The sequence below is a fragment of the Coenobita brevimanus genome, chromosome 17 (assembly GCF_032717465.1).
Source record: "Coenobita brevimanus isolate Jiangsu-jjx chromosome 17, ASM3271746v2, whole genome shotgun sequence".
Classification (NCBI taxonomy): domain Eukaryota; kingdom Metazoa; phylum Arthropoda; class Malacostraca; order Decapoda; family Coenobitidae; genus Coenobita; species Coenobita brevimanus.
Window position 1 is genome coordinate 302,501 of NC_136970.1, and position 23,613 is coordinate 326,113.

A 23,613-nucleotide genomic window follows, 5' to 3' on the forward strand; every position below is an offset into this window, starting at 1 on the left:
ACGGAGGAAGGCAGGAAAAGAGAGAGAGAGAGAGAGAGAGAGAGAGAGAGAGAATGAGTCAGATTAATTGACTGCCTGCGTGTGTGTGTGCGGAAGTGTGTGTGTATGTGTATGTATGTATGTAAGAATGTAAATATGAATAAATGTGTCTGTGCGAGTAATGTGTACATGTACAGCCTATGTTTGTACTTAATTGTTTGTGTGTGTGTGTGTGTGTGTGTGTGTGTGTGTGTGTGTGTGTGTGTGTGTGTGTGTGTGTGTGTGTGTGTGTGTGTGTGTGTGTGTGTGTGTGAAGGCTTCCCACACACAGCTCTTCTAAGTAGGATGGAGTCTAAGGCTTTTCGTTTCAATTCCTCTCCCTTCAACCTCTCTCTCTCTCTCTCTCTCTCTCTCTCTCTCTTACATAATGTGTCTCTTATGTGTGTATACATAAATGTAATGGTGCGTGTGTATAATTATGTGTAATGATTCATGTGTGTATGTGTCAGCATATATGTGTACGTTTCCGTGTGTACGTAACCATGACTGTGACTGTTACCTAACCCTGCCCCCCACCATTGTGCAGACAGAATAAAAATGTGTGTGTGTGTGTGTGTGTGTGTGTGTGTGTGTGTGTGTGAAAACTAAACTTATGGGAATGTATACAGTTTCTTTATGTCAGTGTGTATGTATGTATGTGTATGTGCGTAGTCAATACATGTGTACCATTGTATGTACAGTAGGTGTTTGTCTGTGTGTGCTCGTCTGTGTATGTATAAATGTGTTCTTACCTAATTGTTCTTACCTAATTGTATCTTTACAGGAATGAGTCAAGCTCGTACTGTACCGTGTCTTAAATCATATATATTTATCGTACATATCCTTAAATTTGTGAATTGTTTTGGTACACACTATTTCATTCGGTAGTGCATTCCATTGATTAATTGCTCTGTTTGGGAAACTGAATTTCCTTACGTCTTTATCACCTCTCTTCTTATGCAGTTTTTTGCAGTGTCCTCTTGCTGATGCTTCTCCATATGTTAAGTAATCATTTATGTCTATTTTCTCCTTTCCTGATATGCACTTATATAGCATTATCATGTCACCTCTTTTCCTTCTCTCCTGTAGTGTTGGTAGATTCAGTTTATTTAGTCTTTCTTCGTAGCTTAGGTCCCTTAAGCTTGGTACCCATCTTGTAGCGGCCCTTTGAACTTTTTCAATCTTGTCTCTGTGTTTTTTGAGATGAGGACTCCAGGCTACTGATGCATTGTGTATGTGTGTGTGTGTGTGTGTGTGTGTGAAGGTTATTTGTGTGTATGTATGTGTGTAGGTTATATGGGTATACATGCATGTTCTTGTTGATATGGGGAGCCACCTGTGTATGTGCGCGTGTGCGTTCATCTGCGTGGAGGTCATGTGTATATGTATGTGTGTAGGTTATGTGTAGACGTATGTGTGTAGGTTATGTATATATGTATGTGTGTAGGTTATGTGTGTACACCTCTATGTGTATTGGTGTCTGCCTGTGTATGTACGTGTGTGTGTACGTCTATGTGTACGTAATGGTGTGTACGTGGCCATGGCTGTTTTAACCACTAGAAGGAACATCAAAAAGACTGAAATTTGTTGTCCGGTGTGTAACAAGCCAACCACCCAATTAAGCTGTTTCCCACGCCGTATGTAGGTCAACGAGGTTATTAGTGCTGGTGTGGGCTATTGGGGGCTGCAGTAGGGCTAGTAGACTATTAAGGGTAGTCTAGGCTAGTGATACATAGGGTAGTCAGTATTCTCGCCGGTGAGGGAAGTTCCCTAACACCTTTTCCTAAGCGACTTATTTCTTTTATTACACCTTACTGCCTTCTTCTGTTACATAAATCATTCCAATATCGCCATACTCTGCAAAAAGAACGCACAAAAGGATATATACCAACCATAGCCAAAAATAAATCGCCTAGGAAGAGGTGTTAGGTATGGAAGCTCCGTAACGCCTCTTCCTTAGCGATTTATTCTTGGATAAGGGTGGCTGATATCGTTTTGTACGTTGATATGCAGAGTGTGCAGGTATTAGAGTGAATTAATTGTACAGAGAAGGACAACAGTGTGCAACAAGCAAAATAAATCGCTGAGGAAAAGGTGTTAGGGAGCCTCCTTAACCTTAGAGTAATATCAAGGCTGACTAGGCTATTTCAAACGCCCTAGCTAGGTCAACGAGGCTATTAGGGCTAGTCTGGGCTATCTAGGGGGCTATATTTGGAGGAAGCGGGCTATTAAACCCGATCAGGACTGAAAACTGGCTGGAGAGAGAGAGAGAGAGAGAGAGAGAGAGAGAGAGAGAGAGAGAGAGAGAGAGAGAGAGAGAGAGAGAGAGAGAGAGAGAGAGCAGCTATTGACACCCATTCCTGTCCTTATTACAATCCAACAATCGAGAAAGGAGAATTACTTTGACCTTGGGCAGAAAAATGGAACCACAGTGATTGTATATGACACTGAGTTACATTACATTCTTTCCTGTACCGTTTTTATTCCAACACTGATATATGATGCTAGTCACGAAGAAGTGTCACGGGAAGGATGCAAAGTTGTAGCCTTGTCTTATTCTGTCGCTGGGCCAAGTTAGTGTGAAAAGAGTATAGTTTGTATGGAAAAGCGAGGCAACTAATTATTATCATCATCATCACCATCGCTAGCAACATCAGCGTCATTGTCTTTATTATTATTATTATTATTATTATTATTATTATTATCATCAGCAACAACAAACACAGCCCTTCTTATCAATATATTAAGCTGAAATCCCTCGCATATATTGGGTGAAAAATATACGATAAAAGAAAAAGAATTCCTCAACAAATGGTGTCCATAAAATCATCTAAAAAGTTTGCAGGGCAGACAGACATAGAGGAATAGATAGATAGACAGACAGATAGAGAGACAGATAGATAGATATGTCGTAAAAGAGTGTGTGTGTGTGTGTGTGTGTGTGTGTGTGTGTGTACAACATGGAGGTAGGATAGAATCAGGGATTGGTTCTAACTCACTTGTTACCAACTCTTTTTGTACGGGCGGATGTGGTTTTGTGTGTGTGTGTGTGTGTGTGTGTGTGTGTAGTAATCAGACAAATAAAGAAATAAATGTAGACATAATTACAACTTTGCTATATCGCTGCTTCATGTATATGGAGAGAGAGAGAGAGAGAGAGAGAGAGAGAGAGAGACCTTCAATCACCCTATCAAATTAGGTTTTAGGAGCAAAAACCTTGGGCAGTGTATATAACTTTTAATTTTATGGCTGAGAGGGAAAGAGAGAGAGAGAGAGAGAGGCTGTATAGATTGTTTGGTGCTCTCTCTCTCTCTCTCTCTCTCTCTCTCTCTCTCTCTCTCTCTCTCTCTCTCTCTCTCTCTCTCTCTCTCTCTCTCTCTCTCTCTCTCTCTCTCTCAACTACATAACAATACCTTCCATATGTCATCATTTTGGCACTAATACCCTCCGTCCGTATTGTGCTTTGTCATTATAGGTTAAATTGAGGTCAGATGAGAGAGAGAGAGAGAGAGAGAGAGAGAGAGAGAGAGAGAGAGAGGATGCATTTGTGCAATATCCTTTTTGTAATGATTGTGTGTGTGTGTGTGTGTGTGTGTGTGTGTGTGTGTGTGTGTGTGTGTGTGTGTGTGTGTCTTCATACTTACAGCACTTACACCCACTTACAGGACGTGAAAGTACAGATGGAAATGATGCAATATTGAAAGTAAGAAAATATACTAGAATTTTTAAACACACAGCCTATTTTTCGTCTACCTCCACCTACTTACGGCCTACTTACGCCTACTTACAGGACGTGAACGTACAGAAGGAGATGGAAATGTTGCATCGGCTGGAGGAAGATGATTTATACAAGAAATTCGCCAAGCAGAGAGCCGCCGAGGAAGCCAAAATGGACGACCATCTAAAGGAGGAATGGGAGACCGAACTGGAGAAGCTGACGTCGCAGTGAGTTAGCTTTAATTGGCTCACTTTCTCACATTTTTCGCAGTTTCTTTCTCTGTGTTTTTCTCTCTACCTATCTGTTTCTGTACGATCCCCTCTGGCGGTCTCTCACTCCCCCCTCGTCTCTCTCTCTCTCTCTCTCTCTCTCTCTCTCTCTCTCTCTCTCTCTCTCTCTCTCTCTCTCAGCAAAGTTCACATATCACATGCCAAGAATGTCAGCCTTAAAAAACCAGATGCTTGGGTTTTAAATGTCACGTACTAACTTGGCGTCCTTTTAAAATCTTGACTTTCTTGGTTTTTGCTCCTGAAAGGGACGCCTTCACGTGGTGGCACCTGATATGACTGGGCGGCGTATCTGCCTGGCTATATACACACGTCCCTAAACTCCCTCCCTATCCCCCGAAAGCAGGATGGTGGGCGGCGGAAAGGTGTAACTTGTGGCCGCTACTACTACTACTACTACTACTACTACTACTACTACTACTACTGCTACCACCACCACCACCACCACCACCACCACCGTATTTCTCTTCCTCCTCCCCCTTCTCCTCTTCCTCCTCCTCCTCTTCTTCCTTTTCCTCTTCCTCTTCCTCCTCCTCCTCCTCCTCAGTGGATGGCTACGTGTTGCCAGACTGGAGGGTAGTTCTAACTTGTAACCAAGGAGACTCTTAATCTTCTCATAACTAAAGCCCATGTATATTTTTCTCTTACACGTTGATTAGATCTAAGTAGTATTAGCATTTTTTCAGCAGATAACCTCGTCATGGGCCAACAATACTCCTGTTATTTATGCTTCCTTTGTACTCTAATGTACTATTCAAATTGCAAGTTCCCCAGTTTCTTTAAATAAAAACAGACAGTAGTAACCATGCAGGCTGTAATTCTGTTATTTTTTTTTCCAGATTCGAAGACCAAGGAGACTTTAATGTTCTTTTTTTCCTACGTTCTCAAGCACCACGGAAACTAGTAACCAACGAGACTGTAATTCTTCATATTTTTTTCCTCCCTATAGATTCGAACGTGACCTGGCCACGAAGAGAAGATCAAGGGAGGAATCCAAAGTGTTAACGGTTCGCCACCAGAAGGAGAGAGAAGAGCTGGAGAAGAACATGACTATAAAGAGAGACATGAAGAAGGAGAATCTGACGAGGAAGATGTTGGAACACGAGAGGTGAGATAATGGATGGATAGATAGAATGATAGACAGAAGGGGGGAGAGGAGCTGGTGAAGAATATGACCATAAAGAGAGACATTAAGAAGGAGAATTTGACGAGGAAGATGTTGAAGCAAGAGAGGTGAGATAGATAGATAGATAGATCAGTGTGACAGGTAAGGAGGTACGTAGGTATGTAACTTGATAGACTGATACGTGAGTAGGTAGGTAAAGTGATACAGCAATAGATACTGTAGATAGATATGTAGATAGATAAAGAGAATAGATACTTATGAAGTGAGAGGATCTATGTGTGTGTGTGTGTGTGTGTGTGTGTGTGTGTGTGTGTGTAGAAACTTGATCATAAAAACGTACATAAGCAAGCAGTATTTTATGAGAAAGAACTTGAACCATAAAGACCAAGTGTGTGGGTGTGTGGGTGGGTGAGAGAGAGTGAGAGAGAGAGAGAGAGAGAGAGTGTGTGTGTGTGTGTGTGTGTGTGTGTGTGTGTGTGTGTGTGTGCGTGTGTGTGTGTGTGTCTTGCAACTGGAGTGTGGTGTGGTAGTGTGTCACGTTGTGTTGCTATTTAATGTTGCTTTTACTAGACTATTATCATCATCATCATCATCATCATCATCATCATCATCATTATCCTCCTCCTTCTCTTACTCCTCATCTTTTTTTCCCACCAACATCATCATCATTATAATCATCATCATCATCATCTAACTTATGCTGCTCTCCAAGAAAATGTTGATGATAATGATGATGATGATGTTGATGGTATTGATGATAATAATGATGACATGATGATAATGATAATGTTGTTGATGTTGATAATGATAATCATGATGATATGATGATGATATGATGATGATGATAATAATGATGATGATGATGTTGATGATGATAATGATAATAATGATGATAATGATGATGTTGATGATAATAATGATAATGATAATCATGATGATATGATGATGATGATGGTAATTCGATAACTTCTCTTTCCACATTTTTCACTCACATCACCACACTCCATCACCTCTATCCCTTCACTAGAAATTCAGCTGGTGGTATCTCGTGTGTTGTGGATACGGCTCAGTGTGCTGGTGTGGGCATGGGTGTGGGTGTGGCAGTGGGAGTAGGGTAGGAATAAATGGTGCTAGAGAGAAACTGGCTATGTGTGGTGGACTGGAAGAAGAGTGTTATGTCTGGACTACCCTACATGCATAATTTCATCCCATTCTCTCATTCCTTTTCCCTGTCTTTATTTTGTATGTGTATCATATTATTATGTCTCTCTTATTTCCTAACACTGTCTTACTTTATATCTCTCATTCTCCTGCTGCATCCCTCCCTCTCTCTTTCTCTCTCTCTCTCTAATTTAACCCCATCCTCACACTCCATCTCACACACAGGGCAGCCACAGCAGCCCTAGTTGAGAAACACAGCAAGGAAATGATGCGGCTGATTCAGGAGAAGCGCTCGGAATACCTTGAAGATGAAGAAGTGATGGAACACTACCCACCCACACCACCACCACCCCTTCCACCACCACAGACAAAGACTGACATTTACCAAGATCCAGATGAATTTGCCGAAGTTGACCAGCTTGCTATACAGGTAGGCAAGAATCGTTTTATTTCATTCGTCTCATTCATAATGGTTGCAACATGCTTGCATATGTTGGCCTCGGTTACCTAATGGCAAATCTTCATGCTGTTCAGTCTCTAGCTGCCTCTCTGTTCAGTCCCTTATCCCTGACGTAGCACTTTATGACCTTGTCCTAGGTCTGTTCCGGTCTGCCTCTTGTAACTTTACCCTCAGCATTCACGCCTCTTACCCTCTGCACCCGGCTGTCATCTCCCATCCTCTCCATATGCCCAAACCATCTCAGTCTACCCTTTCTCATCACTACACTAAAACACTCAAGTCCCATCTTTCCTCTCAAGTTCTCAACAATCCATATTAAAAAATTTATTGGAACAGGATTAATGCAGTATTTGTCTGTTTGGATAGCTTTTTCTTCTTCTGGGATCTTTCAATAGCATCTGCAATTCCAGAACATGATTAACATACAGATTACAGGTAGACTACTTTACTTTTTATTTTGCATTTTCTGGTGTAGACCAACTTGCTGTACAGGTTTGGTCCATCACTGAAGATCTTGCATATAATGAGTACAATAATTGGATGGGTTCTCTTATCTTTCTTCAAACACATGATCATAAGACACAGCTACAGAAGAAGAGTATACAAGATGTTGGAATGCTGTACAATCTATGTTCATGAGCATCAGGAACTGATTTAACTAAGTACTGTAGAGGGCAGACTATTATATTTGTGCAGTCATAAGAGTGCAGATTCAAAATAAGGTTAAAAGAGTGATGAACACCACACTGTCACACCACCACCACCACCACAACTACCCCACACCATCCCAGCTTAACTTAACCCAACTCAGAGTATCACAGGAGGATCAGAAGTCTTAGAGACTTAATGTAACTCAACCCATTCCAAACCACTCCACCCCCAACCCAACCCAACCCAACCCAACCCAACCCATTCAAATTCATTCTAATCCAGCCCAACCCACCCAGCCTTACACTGTTCATGATAGGCTTTTTAGGTGGCACATGAGAAGCAGAAAACGTTTACCGGTACAAGCCTAATGTAACCCAACCCACCCCAGACCAACCCAACCCAACCCAAATACTGTACAGTACAATATAACCAGTCCAATTCAACTCAAGCTAAGTTAACCTAGAATAATCTGATAATATGTAACCCAGTCATTCATATCTTAACAGGTAGCACAAGAAGATCAGAAAACATTTACAGACCTTGTTCGGATGCTGGTGGGTCAGTGCGGTTCGGACGTTGAGAAGGTCCGTACGATCTTCCGCTGGATCACTGTCAAGAACCTTAACTCCATCACATTTGATGACTCTGCCCATGGGGATACCCCCATGGGCCTCCTGAGGGGAATAAAATATGGCACAGAGTCCTACCATGTCCTCTTCAAGCGACTCTGCAGGTGAGCTATGGGGCCTGAGAATTTTAACTGTGTTTTGTTTTGTGCAACTCAAGTCAGGTAACCCATGGGCTTTTTGTGGATCATTAAGCATGTCACTGACTCCTACCACATCCTCTTCAGTGACTTTGCAGGTGAAGGAGTGAATAAGAAGCAGTACTGTATTAAGTGCTCAGTGATGTACTTCAATAATACAGTATGCCTGTCAATGGTCTTCTCCAACTTAATATCATATTTCCAGATGAACACCACAATGGTTACACTTCCTCATTTGTCTGTCTATCTTTCCATGTAAATCCACATGCTCCTCACAAATAACTCATTTTCACTGAGCAATGTGAAACAAGCTAAAAAAAGACAAAAATCCTAATTAAACTTAACCTAATAGCATTCCCACTCATTCAGCTATGCAGGTCTGCACTGCGTGGTCATCAAAGGCTACAGCAAATCAGCCGGTTACCAGCCCGGCGTGAGGTTTGAAGACAACCGTTTCCGCAATTCATGGAATGCTGTGTATGTGGCAGGTGCATGGCGGTTCGTGCAGTGCAACTGGGGTGCACGACACCTGGTGAATGCAAAGGAGGTGCCGAAACCAGGAGGAAAGAGCAAGAGTGACAGTCTCAGGTAAGGCTATGTTAGGTTAGGTCACATTAGGTTAGCTTAGATTAGCTTATAAGCATTGTAGTGCTGATGTGATGTGGCTGAAAGTGCTAAAGAAAAATACTTTGAAATGATTTAGCTATGTGGAGAGGATGGAGAGTGAGGCTGACTATAAAAATGTATGTGGGTAAGGTGGAGGGAGGGAGAGAGAAGGAGGGAAGATGAAAGACTGTATGGAGGGATGGAGTGGAGAGATATATGGGAGAGGGGTGTGTAAGTTGGTGGGAAGGCACCCAAATATCACAGGACAGTGTAACATGGAAGTGATTTGTTTGTGGTCACCCCTCACAGGATTAAGGGATTTGACAATTTGATAGGTAAATAGACAGATAGATAGTTTTGATCAAATTACCCATATATTTTTCAAAACCAGGTTTAAAACTAGATCCTGTAGTTTTCCTCTAAGCATTCTTTAGTTAACCTATGCAAGATATGGTTATTTCTAGTTTCAAACCTTTTCACTGTTCCTCCTCTTTTTACTCTGAAACAATTAATAACTAATTAGACACATAGGGTACATAGTAAAATCAATGATCAGTGCAGTACCATAAACTTTAATCACTCCTGCATTTCAGACTAAAATTATCACTAATATTTGTTCACTACCTGTCTTTTCATTAACTTCAGTTTAATGTTGGATGTGTTTATGTTTACCTAATCTATCATTAACCATAATTTTATACTTAATGTACTGTACTTGTGTTTCCCTAATCTTCGTTCTTTAATATTTCAGACGAGGAACTAATGAAACTGACTTTTCTTCCACCTAGTATAGATTTCCTGTATATTTTTTCCTCCCTTACAGATATGATTTTTCATTCCCATCCACTTCAGCCAGAATTTTATCCACTCCCTCCAAAATTATGTGGTACAGGGTGGATCCTCCTTGCTGATGCCTAATACAGTACAGCTTCCCAAATCTGTTCATCTGATTTCCAGAAACTTCCTCTTTCCAAAATATTTTTTATGCAATAGAGGGGTGTTAATATCATCAATCCTCAAATGGTCATTGCATTTTAAGGCAATGTTATTCATGGACAAATATAACAACAGATGATATAACACTAATACAAGGCACTTCATTACGTTTACTCATCATGATCCTGCAGGCTATTTTTTACATGACTTTTTTTCTAGTTATCATTATGGTTCTACTTTTCAAAATATTTCATTTTCCATTAAGTCTCTGGAACCAAGCATTATGGATTTCAGAGTTTGTACTATATTTTGGCATAATCTTAATAGTGTGCCATATCAACCTGCCTCCTTTTTTTTTTTTCTCAAAATGCTGACAGCTTACTAACATTGCTGACCTAGAGGTGTTACCTGTGAAACTGGGCACAAAATAATGCATGCAAGTTTGTAGTCTTCTCTGCATGAAATTCTTGGTTAATAAGTAGATTTTTTTTATTTTGAGTTTAAGACCATGAAACCTGTCCAAGTAGCTGAAGAGTCTATGTTGATTTGGACACAAAGGACAGTAGACTATGTGTGGACAGATATATGCTTCAGTCTGATGTTGTAGATGTATTTTAGACATTACAGTCACTGACACCAGGTAGTCTAGTGTGTGAAGGCATTCCAATTGGATGGAGCCTGTAAGTGTTTCCATCTGAGGGATGGTTGGGGTTTATTGCTCACATAAATGCCACTCAAGGTTTAGTGAGGCTGGTCAACCTTGCCTTAAATGGTAGGACTGCATAGCCTAGCCCTGGGCCTCTATGCTCCTGTTTATATGAGGCACAGTGGGATTAGATGATAGATGGAAATAGACCATCCTTCCCCTGATAGTTTTTAGAAGTCTGGTGGTCTAGAGGACTGAATTGCTCAAAATAAATGAGGCCTGTAAGGGTTTCCATCCGAGGGTTGGTAGTTGGTTTACTGATCAAAAAACAAATACATTATACTCTTTTCACATTAATTTGGCCCAGATTGTCATCCTATTGAAGTTTATTTGATGTAGCTCAGTGGCAGAATAGAACAATACTATGGCCCTTCACCCTTTCCATAACACTTCTTCATGACTATAGCATTATTTTCTTACATTAATCTGTTGCTACAACTCAGCCATTAAAATGGAGAGATGACAATTTTAGGCCAAGTTAGAGTAAATAGAGTATAATTCCTTGCTTTACTCTTTTAGCTTGGCAAGAGATTATTTTAATATTTTCCTTTGAATTAGAACTGAAACTGATAGAAAGAACCAAAACAAATCAATGAAACTAACACTGACAAACAACTGAAACTAACCAATGATACTAACACAGGACAAACTGGAATAGGAAGCTAGTAACATTAAGTTTATAGTATACAATACTGTACTAAAATCCAAAAATCCATACAGCACAAGAGCTAGAAAAACCATACAAAAAATATTTTTAGGTCATTGGATTAGGATGTGCTGCCTTCTAACAGTTTTTTAGCAGTACAGCATTATATTATCTGACTATTTCTAAATCAGATTCACAATGCATTTTTTTTTTTTTAATACTTGCTCAAATTTACTAAATATACATAAGAATAAGCACTTTTCTACCTCAGTATCATTATCTGTTAACTTTAAGAATAATATAAATTGTTTATTACAGCATGAATGATTTTATTTTGACATTTAACAATTTTTTAACATGCTATAAAAAAAAATGATGATGTAAAAGTTGGTGCAACATTAGTGAACAGAATTTTAACTTTGTCAATCATATAACTTTTTTTTTTTTTTTTGACTGAGTGACTAAGAAATTTTTAATGTTCATCACAACTTGTTCCACACATCATACAAATCATACATACACCATACAACATCACACTATATGACAGTCACACAACTGCGGCAACACACCTACACTGTGCTGGACTAGTGTTCCCACTGAAGGTGGCCATTTATCCATGCTGTTGATCTGCTCATTTAAGAGGGTTCAGATCACAAATAGCAATTATCATCTCTATAAACATCACATCATATAGCACCACTGTTAAGAAACTATCATCATCATTACTCCCCGCCATCAAGAACACCATCAACAGTATCACCATTTTCACTAATGGGATGATGTGGAACCTACTGTGGTGCTTCTGTTAAATGGGATGAGAAATGCACATATGGCTTCCATCAAGGAACCAAACCTCCACACTCTATCCTATGCCTTGCTGTGGCAAGGTACTATCCACTGCAAGGAAACGTTGAATTACTGCTCAGGACAGCCCTGCAGAGGAAATTGTTTACTTGCGGTTGATGGGTCTGCTTGGCCAGACAGACTGGGGTTGCTCTACTATTTCTACTACTACAACTACTACTACTACTACTACTGCTGCTACTACTACTACTACTACTACTACTACTACTACTATTACTACTATTACTATCACTATTACTACTACTACTACTACTACTATTACTACTACTGCTACCACTACTGCTGCTACTGCCACCACTACCATCACCACCACTGCCAATATCACTACCATTAAAAGAGCCAACAGTAGCATCAGCCTTCTCTGGTCTTAACCATCACTGTAGTTCCATTAGTACTGTAGTACAGTAGATGTTGTTGTAGCTACCACCACCACCACTACCAGCACTACCATCGTTGCCACCACGCCACCGCTACCACCACTGCTGCCACCACTAACTCGGCTCTCTCACAAAACAGGGACTCTGGCCGTACTGGTGGCAGGAGCAATAACCTAAGGTCTGTAGTTACGCATTTCTTACCCCTTCGCTTACTTGTGTCTTATATTTCACTCCCATCCCTTCCCCTGTTATCCTTTCCTTATCCTATATTCCCTTCCTTTATTATTCCTTCCATATTCTGCTTTTTTTTAGATCTCTTCTTTTATTCTTTGCTTAAGGTCTGTACCCATGTATTTTTTGCTCCCTTTAATTGTCTCTTATATTGTAGCAGCCATGGCTCAGTGGGTTGGAGCTCTCTGATCGAAGGGTTGGAGGTTCGAGTCCACCCAAAGGTCATTGGTAGACATCAGGAAGGGCATCCAGTCATAAAGTGCTACACGTCCCAAAACCCAAAGTCCTCTACCCATGGGCAACGCCTTAGCCCTTATCAAAAAAAGAAGGACATGGCGTAGAACTCACAAAAAATAAATAAATGAGTAAAATAAAATTGTATATCTCTTGCTTCCCTCCCTCTGTTGTCTTTTCTTAATCTTTTTTTTTTCTCCTCCTTCGTTCACTGATTCATAGTGTCAATTTTTTTCACCAACTTCTATACCCCTATCCTTTGCATCTCCTGTTTTCCTCACTCCTCCTGTCATCCTTCATTTTTTTGTATATTTTAGCTGTTTCTTTTCCTCTGTTCTTTGCTTACATGTGTATCCTGTTTTGTGAGTTCCATTTCTCAGTTTTTCATTTACATGTGTCTGTTTGTATTCCTAGTTTCCCTTGCTTCATTCTTTGTTTCTGTGTGTTTCTTCTTTACTAGTTTCCTCTGTCCTTTGTTTATTTGTGTATGCCATTTAGGTGTATGTTTGTTGTAATGAATGATTCTCTCTCTCTCTCTCTCTCTCTCTCTTGTATTGCTGATCTCTGTTCTCTCTCCAGCCCTTTCCTGTAAACTCAAAGTGCATTACTGTACTTTACTCTTTTTACTTTAACTTGATCCAGATTTTTCCTTTTGGAGCTTATTTCGTGCAGTTCAGTGTCAGAGAAAGACAATGCAGAAGGTCAATATCTTTTCCATAGTGCTTCTTTGTGACAAGCACAAATGTTCATCTACTCTTACAACTCAGCGTTCAAAATGGAGAGATGCCAATTTTGGGCCAAATTAGAGTGAAGAGAGTATAGTGCCCTTTCTTCCTTTGTCTGTCTTTTTCCTTGAATTTTACTGTAATATCTATTTGACTGGATATTTAATATGATTCCAGGCATACTTCACAAAATTTCAACCACCATCAATAATATGCTTAAACTGCTTTTAATTCTTCCTTTTCCTGACAGGACAGTATTTAGTATTGGCTTCCTATTGCAATCTTACCTTCATTGTGTCCAAGAACTAAATTATTCACTTCACTTACAGACCAAATCACAACCCAAGCACCAAAATTATCACTGTAGTTGTTGAATGTTGAGGGTTGAGTTATGAAAGCCAGACCCCCCAAAAAAAAAAAGACCTGGGATGGGTTCATAGAGTGTTACTTCAGGGATAGGGGGCTGAATATTGAGTCTGTTCAAGATCTCTCAGTGTGCAGAATCACTATTAGGTGACCAAGGTCAATGCATGCAGGCATGCTGGAGCCTTTATAAGTAATGATGTTTGCTTAGAATCTGCATACAGTATATACTTTTTTTTTATATAACATGGATTTTAATTTTATTCCTCTCCAGTATTATACTTTAAGAAGGAAGGTCAGTGGACAGTATGGTAGCCTGTTTCAGTTTCAAGCTGTCACCATAAGTTTCTTTATATGGAGAAGGAAGCTGGTTTCATAATAAGTTAAACATATAATGCTGCATACAGGGGGATGACTTTAGGAAGTATAGTACTGTAGTATAATACAACTACTGCTTATCTGGAACTGTCTTCCTTTGTCTGTATTTCATTCCACATATGGTCTCCAGTCTTTTGCAATGTGTCCAGCATCTCAAAATGAACAGATCTTGCATCTTCCTTTCTTATTTATTTTTCCTTGGAGGGAACAGTTATTGTGGGCTTCTAGCCTTGTGTTTCTTCTTCCTTGCATTCCAAAAAAAAAAAAAAAACTATTGGTGAGATTCCAGTCTACTATAAGATATCTAAGATTAATCAACATTGTTTTTAGCTCATGGACTCCATAGATGTTTTTCTTAAGCCAAACAGAATAATCTCGTATTAGGCAAAATAAACTATATTTCCCTGCACCTCATTATGGGAAGGAGCCTGGTTTGACCTTGGTGAGGTGTTGTCTACCACAAGGTGGTACTGCATCCCTACACAGTGTATGTATTTTACTGCACCTGTAGGTCCAACTCTGGTGAGGCACTGTCTTCCACAAGGTGTCACTGGCTTCCTACATAGTGTATGCACTATTCTGTACCTGTAGGTCTATCCCTGGTCAGGTGCTGTCTATCACAGGGGGCCAATGAATCCCTACACAGTGTAGGTACTCTACTAAACCTGTATGGTGGCCTTACAGAAATAGTTGCCTACCCGTGGTTCATGGGTCTGTTCAACCAGAGAGACTGGGGTTAAGCAATAACAGCAACACCAACTCTGAACAAACTATAAAAGATTGCCTTAGGCTGAAGGCACTCAAAGGATTTCTTAAGTGGAATAAATGTGTCTGGGATCATCCACAGTGCAGTGCTTTGGAATAAATCAAGAGGATGGGGAATGAGAGACTGACTAACAGGGGCACCATAGCAGCCTCCACATCATCCAATTATTTGGTTATATGGTTACCACCCAGCACTGTAAATGGTATCCTGGAATACAGGAAACTATTAGATTTGCCACTCAGAGTAGAGCCACCTGAAGTGGAGAAAGGAGTATTAAAAAGTGACAAGAAGGAAAGGGAGAAGTAGGAGGAGTGAAGATAGAATGAAAAAGGTGAAGGAAGAAGTAGGCAGCACTACATCAAATGTGTGCATGATGGTTGCCACCACTCACTTGATGTAGTGCTGCCTACTTCTTCCTTCCTCTTCCTCATAACAACACAAGCAGGAATCAGTACAGAACCCATGACCCTGTTTCAGATACGAGTATGATGACCACTACTTCCTCACCGACCCCAAGGAGTTCATTTATGAGTTCTTCCCGCTGCAACCCGAGTGGCAGCTGCTGAAGGCGCCCATCAGTCTACATGAGTTTGAGGAACTGCCCTTCGTACGCTCTTTGTTCTTCCGTTATGGCCTCTACTTCCCTGATGAGCACACCAAGTCTGTTATGTATACTGATTCAACAGGTATGTTTGCTTTTCATCTGTCCATGTGCACACAATAGATATCTGATCAGTTGTATAGTATATCTTGAGAAACTGCCCTTAGCACACTTTCTGTTCTATTGTGGCCTTTGCTTCCCCAGTGAGCACACCAAGTCTGTTATGTACATTGGTTCAACAGTATGTAAGCTTCTCATCTGGCTATGTGCATGCAGTCAAAATCTGATCAATTGTAAAGTATGTCTTGAGGAATTGTCCTTTGTTTTCTCTCTGTACTTCCCCACTGAGTACACCAAGTCCATTATGTACACCAATTCAGCAGGTATGTACATTTGTCATCCCTTCTTGTACATCAGTTGCCTTTATGTTACAGAAGATAATGATACAATATACAGATATCTGTCTGCATAGTTTTAGTTTTGTTGCATAAATAAATCATCTCTCATGAGCAGGAAACATCAAGTCACAAGTAAACAGAGTCCAAGCTGAGATTCATACATTTTTACGAATCCTATTACACATCTTACATTTCTTTTTTCCCAACAGTTTCCAGCAACGTTTGGGAAGTAATTGTCTGGTTTTGGCACTTGGTTTACCTTCCAGTTCATAGAAAACATTAGCTGTACCATGGCCACCTCAGTATGTGTGCAAAACTCTTAAATCTTTGCTGTCAAGGTCTACATTTATCATCATTCTTGTATTCTCCCTGGACCAAATTGTGAAAATGAGACTAAGGGCAGCATTGATATAGGTAGACTTTGCGTGGTATGGGATAAAGTAGAACAGTGTACTGGTGAAAGAGGACAAAGAGGAAGAGGAATGTTTGAGAGTGACAGTGGCATGTGAAGTTAAGGTAACCTGGAGGCATTTCTCTCTCAGCCACTGATGATGATGATGATGATGATAACCAATTTCACACATTTCCACAGGTGCAGCCACCATTAGGATCGGGATGCCCAGCAACATGCAGTCCTCTCTCATATTCCACTACAATCTCAAACTGTACGACTCAGAGAAGGACCAGTACGACAGTGTCTCACTCAAGCGATTTGTTATGCAAGTCAGTAAATTTATATGAGTACAGTAATACGACATGTGAACAGAATGAAGAATGAAAGACTGACTAGGAGAGTATATGTGAGTCAGGTGGATGGGGAAAAGGAAAGGGTGATATTGATGATGAAATGGAGGGATGGGGTGGGGAGGTATATGAGAGAGGATGGTGTGAGGTGGGGGGGGGGGAAGAGAGGGAGGCAGAGACCAAGGATGAGATGAAGGAATGGAGTGGGGAGGTGTATGAGAGAGGAGACTGTGAGCTGGAAATAGGACAGCCCAACAGCAGAAGACAGGACTCTTTATATACATTTTCCTCCCCTTTCCTGCAGTGTGTGGTAAGACAGCTTGTGGTCCTCTGCATCTATATGATGTGCTCAGGTGCTAATGGAGACTGTTTTTCTAATAATATCACAATGAGATGCCCTTCCTAACATTAAGAGTAAAACATCACTATTTTGAACACAGTTAATCTGAAAGTTTGACTACATCAAACAGTCTTCATACATTTCAATTAGAAGTTCAATTTGTCTATGTGATGTGGCTGCCAGACTGAGCAAAAGGTAAATAAAGAGCATTATCCACATATTTTTTATGCTCTGTAGTTTATTCTGATTGAAAATATAAAAGTACAGTATTAAAACTTATCTAGACAGCATTGCAGTACACATCATAGAGCCACGCAAAATTGATTTGAAATTGAGAAAACATGTAATTCTGTTAGGCATCCACCTAACAGGATTTAGTACTGTACAAGACGAACCTGAGGTCATTATTGTCCCCTGCAATGAACATCAGCTATACTGGATTATCAGCTATACTGAACTGTCATCTATATTGAACCATCAGCTATACTGGACTATCGGCTATATTGGACTATTGGTGATATCGGCTTATCAGCTGTATCATCAGCCTTCTCCCCCAGTTAGGTCAATATATTGAAAGTTTACTGCAAATGATGATAAGGATGATGATGATGATGGTGATGATAATAATAATGATTCACTTTCCACAGAGTGTGGTGGGCCAGCTGGTAGCCTTCCGTGTCCATGCCCCATGCTCAGGTGCACTTCTGCTTGACATCTTCGCCAACGCGGTGACCCCTCGGGAGTATCTCACAGGTGAGCCCATGAAGTTCAAGAGCGTGTGTAAGTTCAAGATCGTTTGTGAGGACCTCCAGACGGTGATGGTGCCACTTCCAGACTGCGCCTCAGGAGAATGGGGACCTGCCAAAGCCACTCGGCTCTTTGGACTTGAGCCCATAACCCATCAAGATGCCTTGGTCTTTGCCGGGAGGGACCTGGAGCTGCAGTTCCGCATGACTCGACCCTTGACAGACTTCATGGCAACGCTTCACAAGAACGGGTCCGAGGAGAAGCGACTCAGTAAGTATGTGAGTCACCGCGTCCACGATGATGTTGTCACCTTCACCCTGAGCTTCCCAGAGGAGGGACAGTACGGGATGGACATATACACCCGCGAGGTTGCCACACCAGACTCCAATGCAGCCCCCACAGAGAAACACCTCCTCACACACTGCTGCAAGTACCTCATCAACTCATCAAAGCGTAACTAGATCTTTCCTAAACACAGTTGCTCCATTCATGCATTGTCTTCTTCATCCAAATGCATTTACTGTGGTCCATCCCCACACACACTTCCTCAATACCAACTTATTTCTACACCACCTCACACACTGCTGCAAGTCTCATCAACTCATCAAAATGCAGCTAGTCCTTCCCCAAACACACTTGCTTGAATTACACACCTACTTCCTCCTCTGGACACAGTAAGTACTTCTCCAACTACACTTCTTCCTTACTAATATGTTTCTTCATCTACTCACACACTGCTGCATGTGCCACATTACATCATCCAAACACAGTTAGTTCTTCCACAAACACACTTGCTCCAACTGTGCATCTTTTTCCACGTCCTCATATGCCCAACTTCTCTGTCAGTTATATCCTTGTGTTGGTATGAAGCTTGCCTTATCTATCAGTGTTGCTTATTTTCACCTCATCAATTTTCCTCCATGTTATAAATGCACAGTTTCTCATGCATCATTCTGTCCATCCTCCCTCCATCTTTCATTTGCTCCCACATTTCAAATTCCTTCCTTCTTTGTGGTTTTCATACATCATTGAGTCCATTCTCTAGCTATTTTCATTCACTCTCTTACTTATGAATTCCTTCTTTCCTTCACCTTCTCATGCATCATTCCATCCATCATCTCTCCAGTTTTCATTCATGCTCACAATTTCAAATTCTTTGCTACCTTCGGCTTCACATGCATCATTCCAAGTCTGACTTTGACTTGAGAAAGGGACCCAGAGGTGGCTGCAAGTTGGAGCTATGGGGCTGTCTGTATATTTGGCAAAGTGGCAGTTCTACAGGGCACTTAGAGGGCTGATTGTAGATTCAGGACCCTGATGTGGTTTTAAATAGGAGTTACGGGGCTGCTTGTAATTTAGCACAAGAGAACTCGAGGTGGTTCTCAGTCCTATGTTGGAGCTACAGAGGTGTTTGTACATTTAGCAAGGAGGAACCAGAGCTGGTTCTACAGTACGTGGGAGTTAAGGGGCTGTTTGTAGATGTAGAAGAGCCGCTCCAAACTCACATTCCATTAGTGCCTTCGTACCACAAGCGCACAGTTGATAAACTTCTGCCCTTCTGTACAATAACATCATTTTTGTCTTATTCTTGTGAGATGATTTCAGCTGTCTTAATCAGTGCTGGAAAGAGATGCCTTCATGTGGTGACACTGACATAATCAAGTGGCTCCACTGCCTTGTTAGACAAGTGTCCCTGATTTATCTCCCAATCACCCAAAAGGAGAATGTTGGACTGCAGGAGGAAGGTAGCTTCAGCCTGCAGTTCACCAGGTTCATATTCCAGATAAACCCAGGGCCACAACAGCAACAACAACAAGAATAAAATTAAAATAAACTTGTTGTACTGAAAGGCACTATAAACAGGATGGTCCATAAACAACACTCCACTAGAAACTCACCAGGAGGTATCTTCTGTGTTGTGGGATGGCTCAGTCTGCTGGTATGGGTGTGAATGTGGCAGTGGGAGTAGGAAATGGACAAATGATTCAGGCTAGACATCAATAATTCTGACAGCCCTCCCAGCAACACATAAAAAGTCACCCATCAGAGTGGAAGAGGAGTGTTTGATATGGCCACCTTGTCTTTCCATTCCTCAGTGTTACATCAACTTACATTAATATTAATAAGAGTTTATTAAAAAAGAATAAATATTTTGTTTTGTTTTTTGTAAATACATTTAAGTGTTAACTAGAGAGAGAACCTAATAATAACTTTTATATATAAGGTAATTGTTACCATGTCAAGGAAAAAGGTACGCATGCCTATAAGAAAAACATTATAGAAGTTGTATTCATATATTTTACAGTTAGAGTTATATATCATTCACATCATGTAACATAGGCGAGTAAACGGATCGGTTTTGGTCATTACTTAGCATTTCTTTTTCAGTGGTTTATTCTGAATATTACATCTCAGTACTGTAACATCTTCTAGGGTGCTGAAAAGGCATGCCTTCATGTGGTGGCACTGATATAACCAAAGGGCATGTCTCTCAGTTACTACCCTATCCACCAAAATGAGGATGATGGTTGCAGAAGAGGATCTTGAACTTGCAGTCCACTAGGTTTACATTTAGCTGAACTTGGAGTTGCAACAACTGCTACTACTACTACTACTACCACCCTCCTGTACATTATTGATACAAACTATATTGATAATAAAATTATGTAAATAGCATACAGGAGAATGTTAAGGTGTAATACACAAAATATATCACCAAAGAAGAGGTGCAACACAGTGTCACACAAGAGAATGTAGCTCCAGTAGTAGTTGCAATCCCAGGCTCATCTGAATGTGATCCCAATGGAGTGCAGGCTGAAACAACCCTTTTTCTAGCAGTCCACCATCCTTCTTTTGTAGGACAGGGAGAGATATGGGGGACATTTGTATAACTGGGTAGGACAGCAGCCCAGTTATATCAGTGCCACCACACGAAGGCATCCCACTCAAGCTACAAGAAAATGTTAAGGTGTAATATGCAAAATGAACTGCTAAGGAAGAGGTGCTATGAAATTCCCAAAGCCACTCCGAATGCTACCCATTAACACATAATTCACATTGTATGGTAGATATATTATTATACCATAAGGCAGACTTGGGCACCAAGCACATTCTCAACACCAGGCTATTATGTACTTTGAATTAGGATCCACAGGGGGAGTTTGGTCAGATTGAGTGATTGTTTTGCTTTTCATTATAATCTCCCAAACTCTGAGAGGTGTTCCCAATGTGTGTCTGAGTGACGTTAATCTCAATACTGTGATATTATGTAAATTAAATTAGGCTCCACACTGGGGAGTTTCATCAGTAACTGAGTAGGCAACCGTTTTATTTTTTTGCTCTAATACTTCAATGTGTATTGAAAATAATTATGTACGACAGTGATGAGGTATTTCCCGATTTCCTATTGGAATGAAGTGTTGGCAGGATCCCTTGTTATTTTTTATAGATTAGCATATATAGTGGGCTTTTATAAAATATTGTTTTTTTTTTTAATGTTTGTAAATAGGAGGTTCCATCACTATACGTAAGGCTGCGCATATCTTATACAGTATTTTATGAACATGAAGTGATTTAATTCAATCACCAAACACTGTTTTATTATTATGTATCATATTTTAATGGGTGTCTCCTGTGTGATGTATATAAAGATTTGCTTTATGCATGCACCTACCTTCACCATCATGTGACAATTGCGCCATGATTAATGAACACTCTTAACACGCGATACCGTTTTGGCGCAAGTTTTATGCAATGCACATTTTAATTTGCACATTGTTAGGTAGGTTATAATCACTGGGGGGGTCTAGGGTACAAAGCCCCCCAGTTAGGCTTCCACAGCTAATTGGAGGGGTCTGTGGGGGCAAAGCCTCCCCAGTTAGGAGGTATATTTTTCTTGATAGGTACCTGCCGAAATGCGTGGTACAGTAATTAAACTGCATACATCTGAGCTTGTTGTGGTGCACTGGCATCTTCAGTTAGTGGGATCGACAGTAAACACACTGTTGTCGGTGTTGTTCAGGCAGCTTTATTTAATATCACAAAGTAGGTATATTTTGCTTGTTCTCTTTTTTTCTGTTGCCGAAAATTAAATGTTAATTACCTGTGACGTATCTAGTATTAAAATTACTTTGGTTAAGAATGCTGGTTTTAAGAGAACAGTGTGAATCCCTGCATCACTGTCGTTCATATTTACCAAAATGAAGTTAAAATCACTGTACAGAAGGGATAAGTGGAGCTCATGCCTAGTGATCTAGTGGGTTAAGGGAATTAAACCTGACGAGGCCCACAGTGGTTTTCATCTGAGGGGTGGATGAGATTCACTGTTCACATAATGCTGGGCAAGTGAGGCTGGTCACCTTCACTTTGAATATCAGAACTGAGTAGCCTAACTCTGGGCCCCCACACTCCTGATGGAATGAAAAAAGGTTGGATGATGGATATAAAAAATAACCCCTTTAATACAAAGCTACCCTTTTTTGGTTTAATCTTGCTACATTTACATGAGGTGCTGATGAGGAGCTTGTATGCGGTGGCACTATCCACCCACAGCACAGCTGCAGCTTCCACCCAGGAGTCAAATGTCCTCATATTTCCCTGTACTTTGCCATGGGAAGGACTCTGGTCTGACCCTGGTGAGGCACTGTCTACCACAAGGAGGCAATGGATATCTACGGTACATGGTGTATGTACTGTACTATACCTGTAAGACAGTCCCATAGCAGTTGCTTACGGTACTTGTGGTTGATGGGTAAGCTTGGCCAGACAGACCAGAGTTAAACAACAACAACAACTTTCACACTGTTTTATTGAACTTAGAACAGACCTCCATTAGTGAAGGGGATTAATGAAAACCATATCTGATCTGTCCAATCTGAAAAATTTTTCCAAAGCTGAATATGATCATCAGAGAATAGCAAAAATAAATAAATAAATAAATAGAACTAAAATATAAAAATAAACAAGCCCACTGAAATCAAGGTGATAAAATCTTAAGAACATGGTCAAATAACTTCTCACTGAACTCCTTAATGAGCTTAGTGGATGTTGTGGACGTGTTTGGTGCCGTCAGTGTGCAGCCTTGTCACGTGTGTTGCTTCACCCTCCGCTCTCTGTCACACAAGTCTTGCAAGAAATGGTTGTTGTGCCTTGGCTCTCCATGGGCAATTATTTGAGCATCTCGAGAGGACGGCGGTGGTTGAATATAAAATACTGTACATTATGCTGACATGCAGGGAAGATCTAACTCTATTAACTTTAACTACACTCTGATCACTTTAACATGTCATAAAATTGCCATCTCTCCATCTTGAATGCTGAGCTATAACAAGAGACTAATACTAGAATGTGGTCTTAGTCACAAAGAATTTCTACCAAAAAGATGTAAAACTGTAGTATAAAATAAACTGCATAAGGAAGAAAACTTATAATGAATGAATTATAAGCATAAAACTGCCATCTCACCATCTTAAATGCTGAACTATAAGTAACTAACCCCAGAATACAGCATGTTGGGAGGTAATGAAGAAGTGTTATGAAAATAATGCAGGACTGCAGCACTGTCCTATTCTGCCACCACATTGCAAGAAATAGGTTGCAAAAGAACAGCAATCTCTGCCAAGTTAAAGTGAATGACCCAGGCAATGAAATATCCATATTGTAAACTAGCCTTGTGGTCTAGTGGCAGAGCTCAGAAAGGGCTGTGGTTTACATGCTATATTATAAGTCAAGAACAGCTCAGTTTTCTTGTGTATGCATGGTAGTT

At 40.5% G+C, this 23,613-nt stretch overlaps 1 protein-coding gene across 2 annotated transcripts in view; it reads left to right on the top strand.

The window, feature by feature from the left end:
* Hil (peptidase hillarin) overlaps window positions 1-18,470 on the top strand; it is a 45,972-nt gene extending 27,502 nt beyond the window's left edge. Inside the window, exons 5-13 of one of the 2 annotated variants that reach the window (XM_080265845.1) lie at window positions 3,809-3,963; window positions 4,973-5,131; window positions 6,536-6,740; window positions 7,928-8,154; window positions 8,557-8,775; window positions 12,462-12,500; window positions 15,497-15,705; window positions 16,611-16,741; window positions 17,750-18,470. In XM_080265845.1, the coding sequence (XP_080121971.1) occupies window positions 3,809-3,963; window positions 4,973-5,131; window positions 6,536-6,740; window positions 7,928-8,154; window positions 8,557-8,775; window positions 12,462-12,500; window positions 15,497-15,705; window positions 16,611-16,741; window positions 17,750-18,310 (1,905 nt within the window). In that variant the 3' untranslated portion in view covers window positions 18,311-18,470. The remainder of the gene's footprint in view (window positions 1-3,808; window positions 3,964-4,972; window positions 5,132-6,535; window positions 6,741-7,927; window positions 8,155-8,556; window positions 8,776-12,461; window positions 12,501-15,496; window positions 15,706-16,610; window positions 16,742-17,749) is intronic. The other variant, XM_080265846.1, reaches the window with a different exon arrangement.
* Window positions 18,471-23,613: the final 5,143 nt, after the last annotated feature.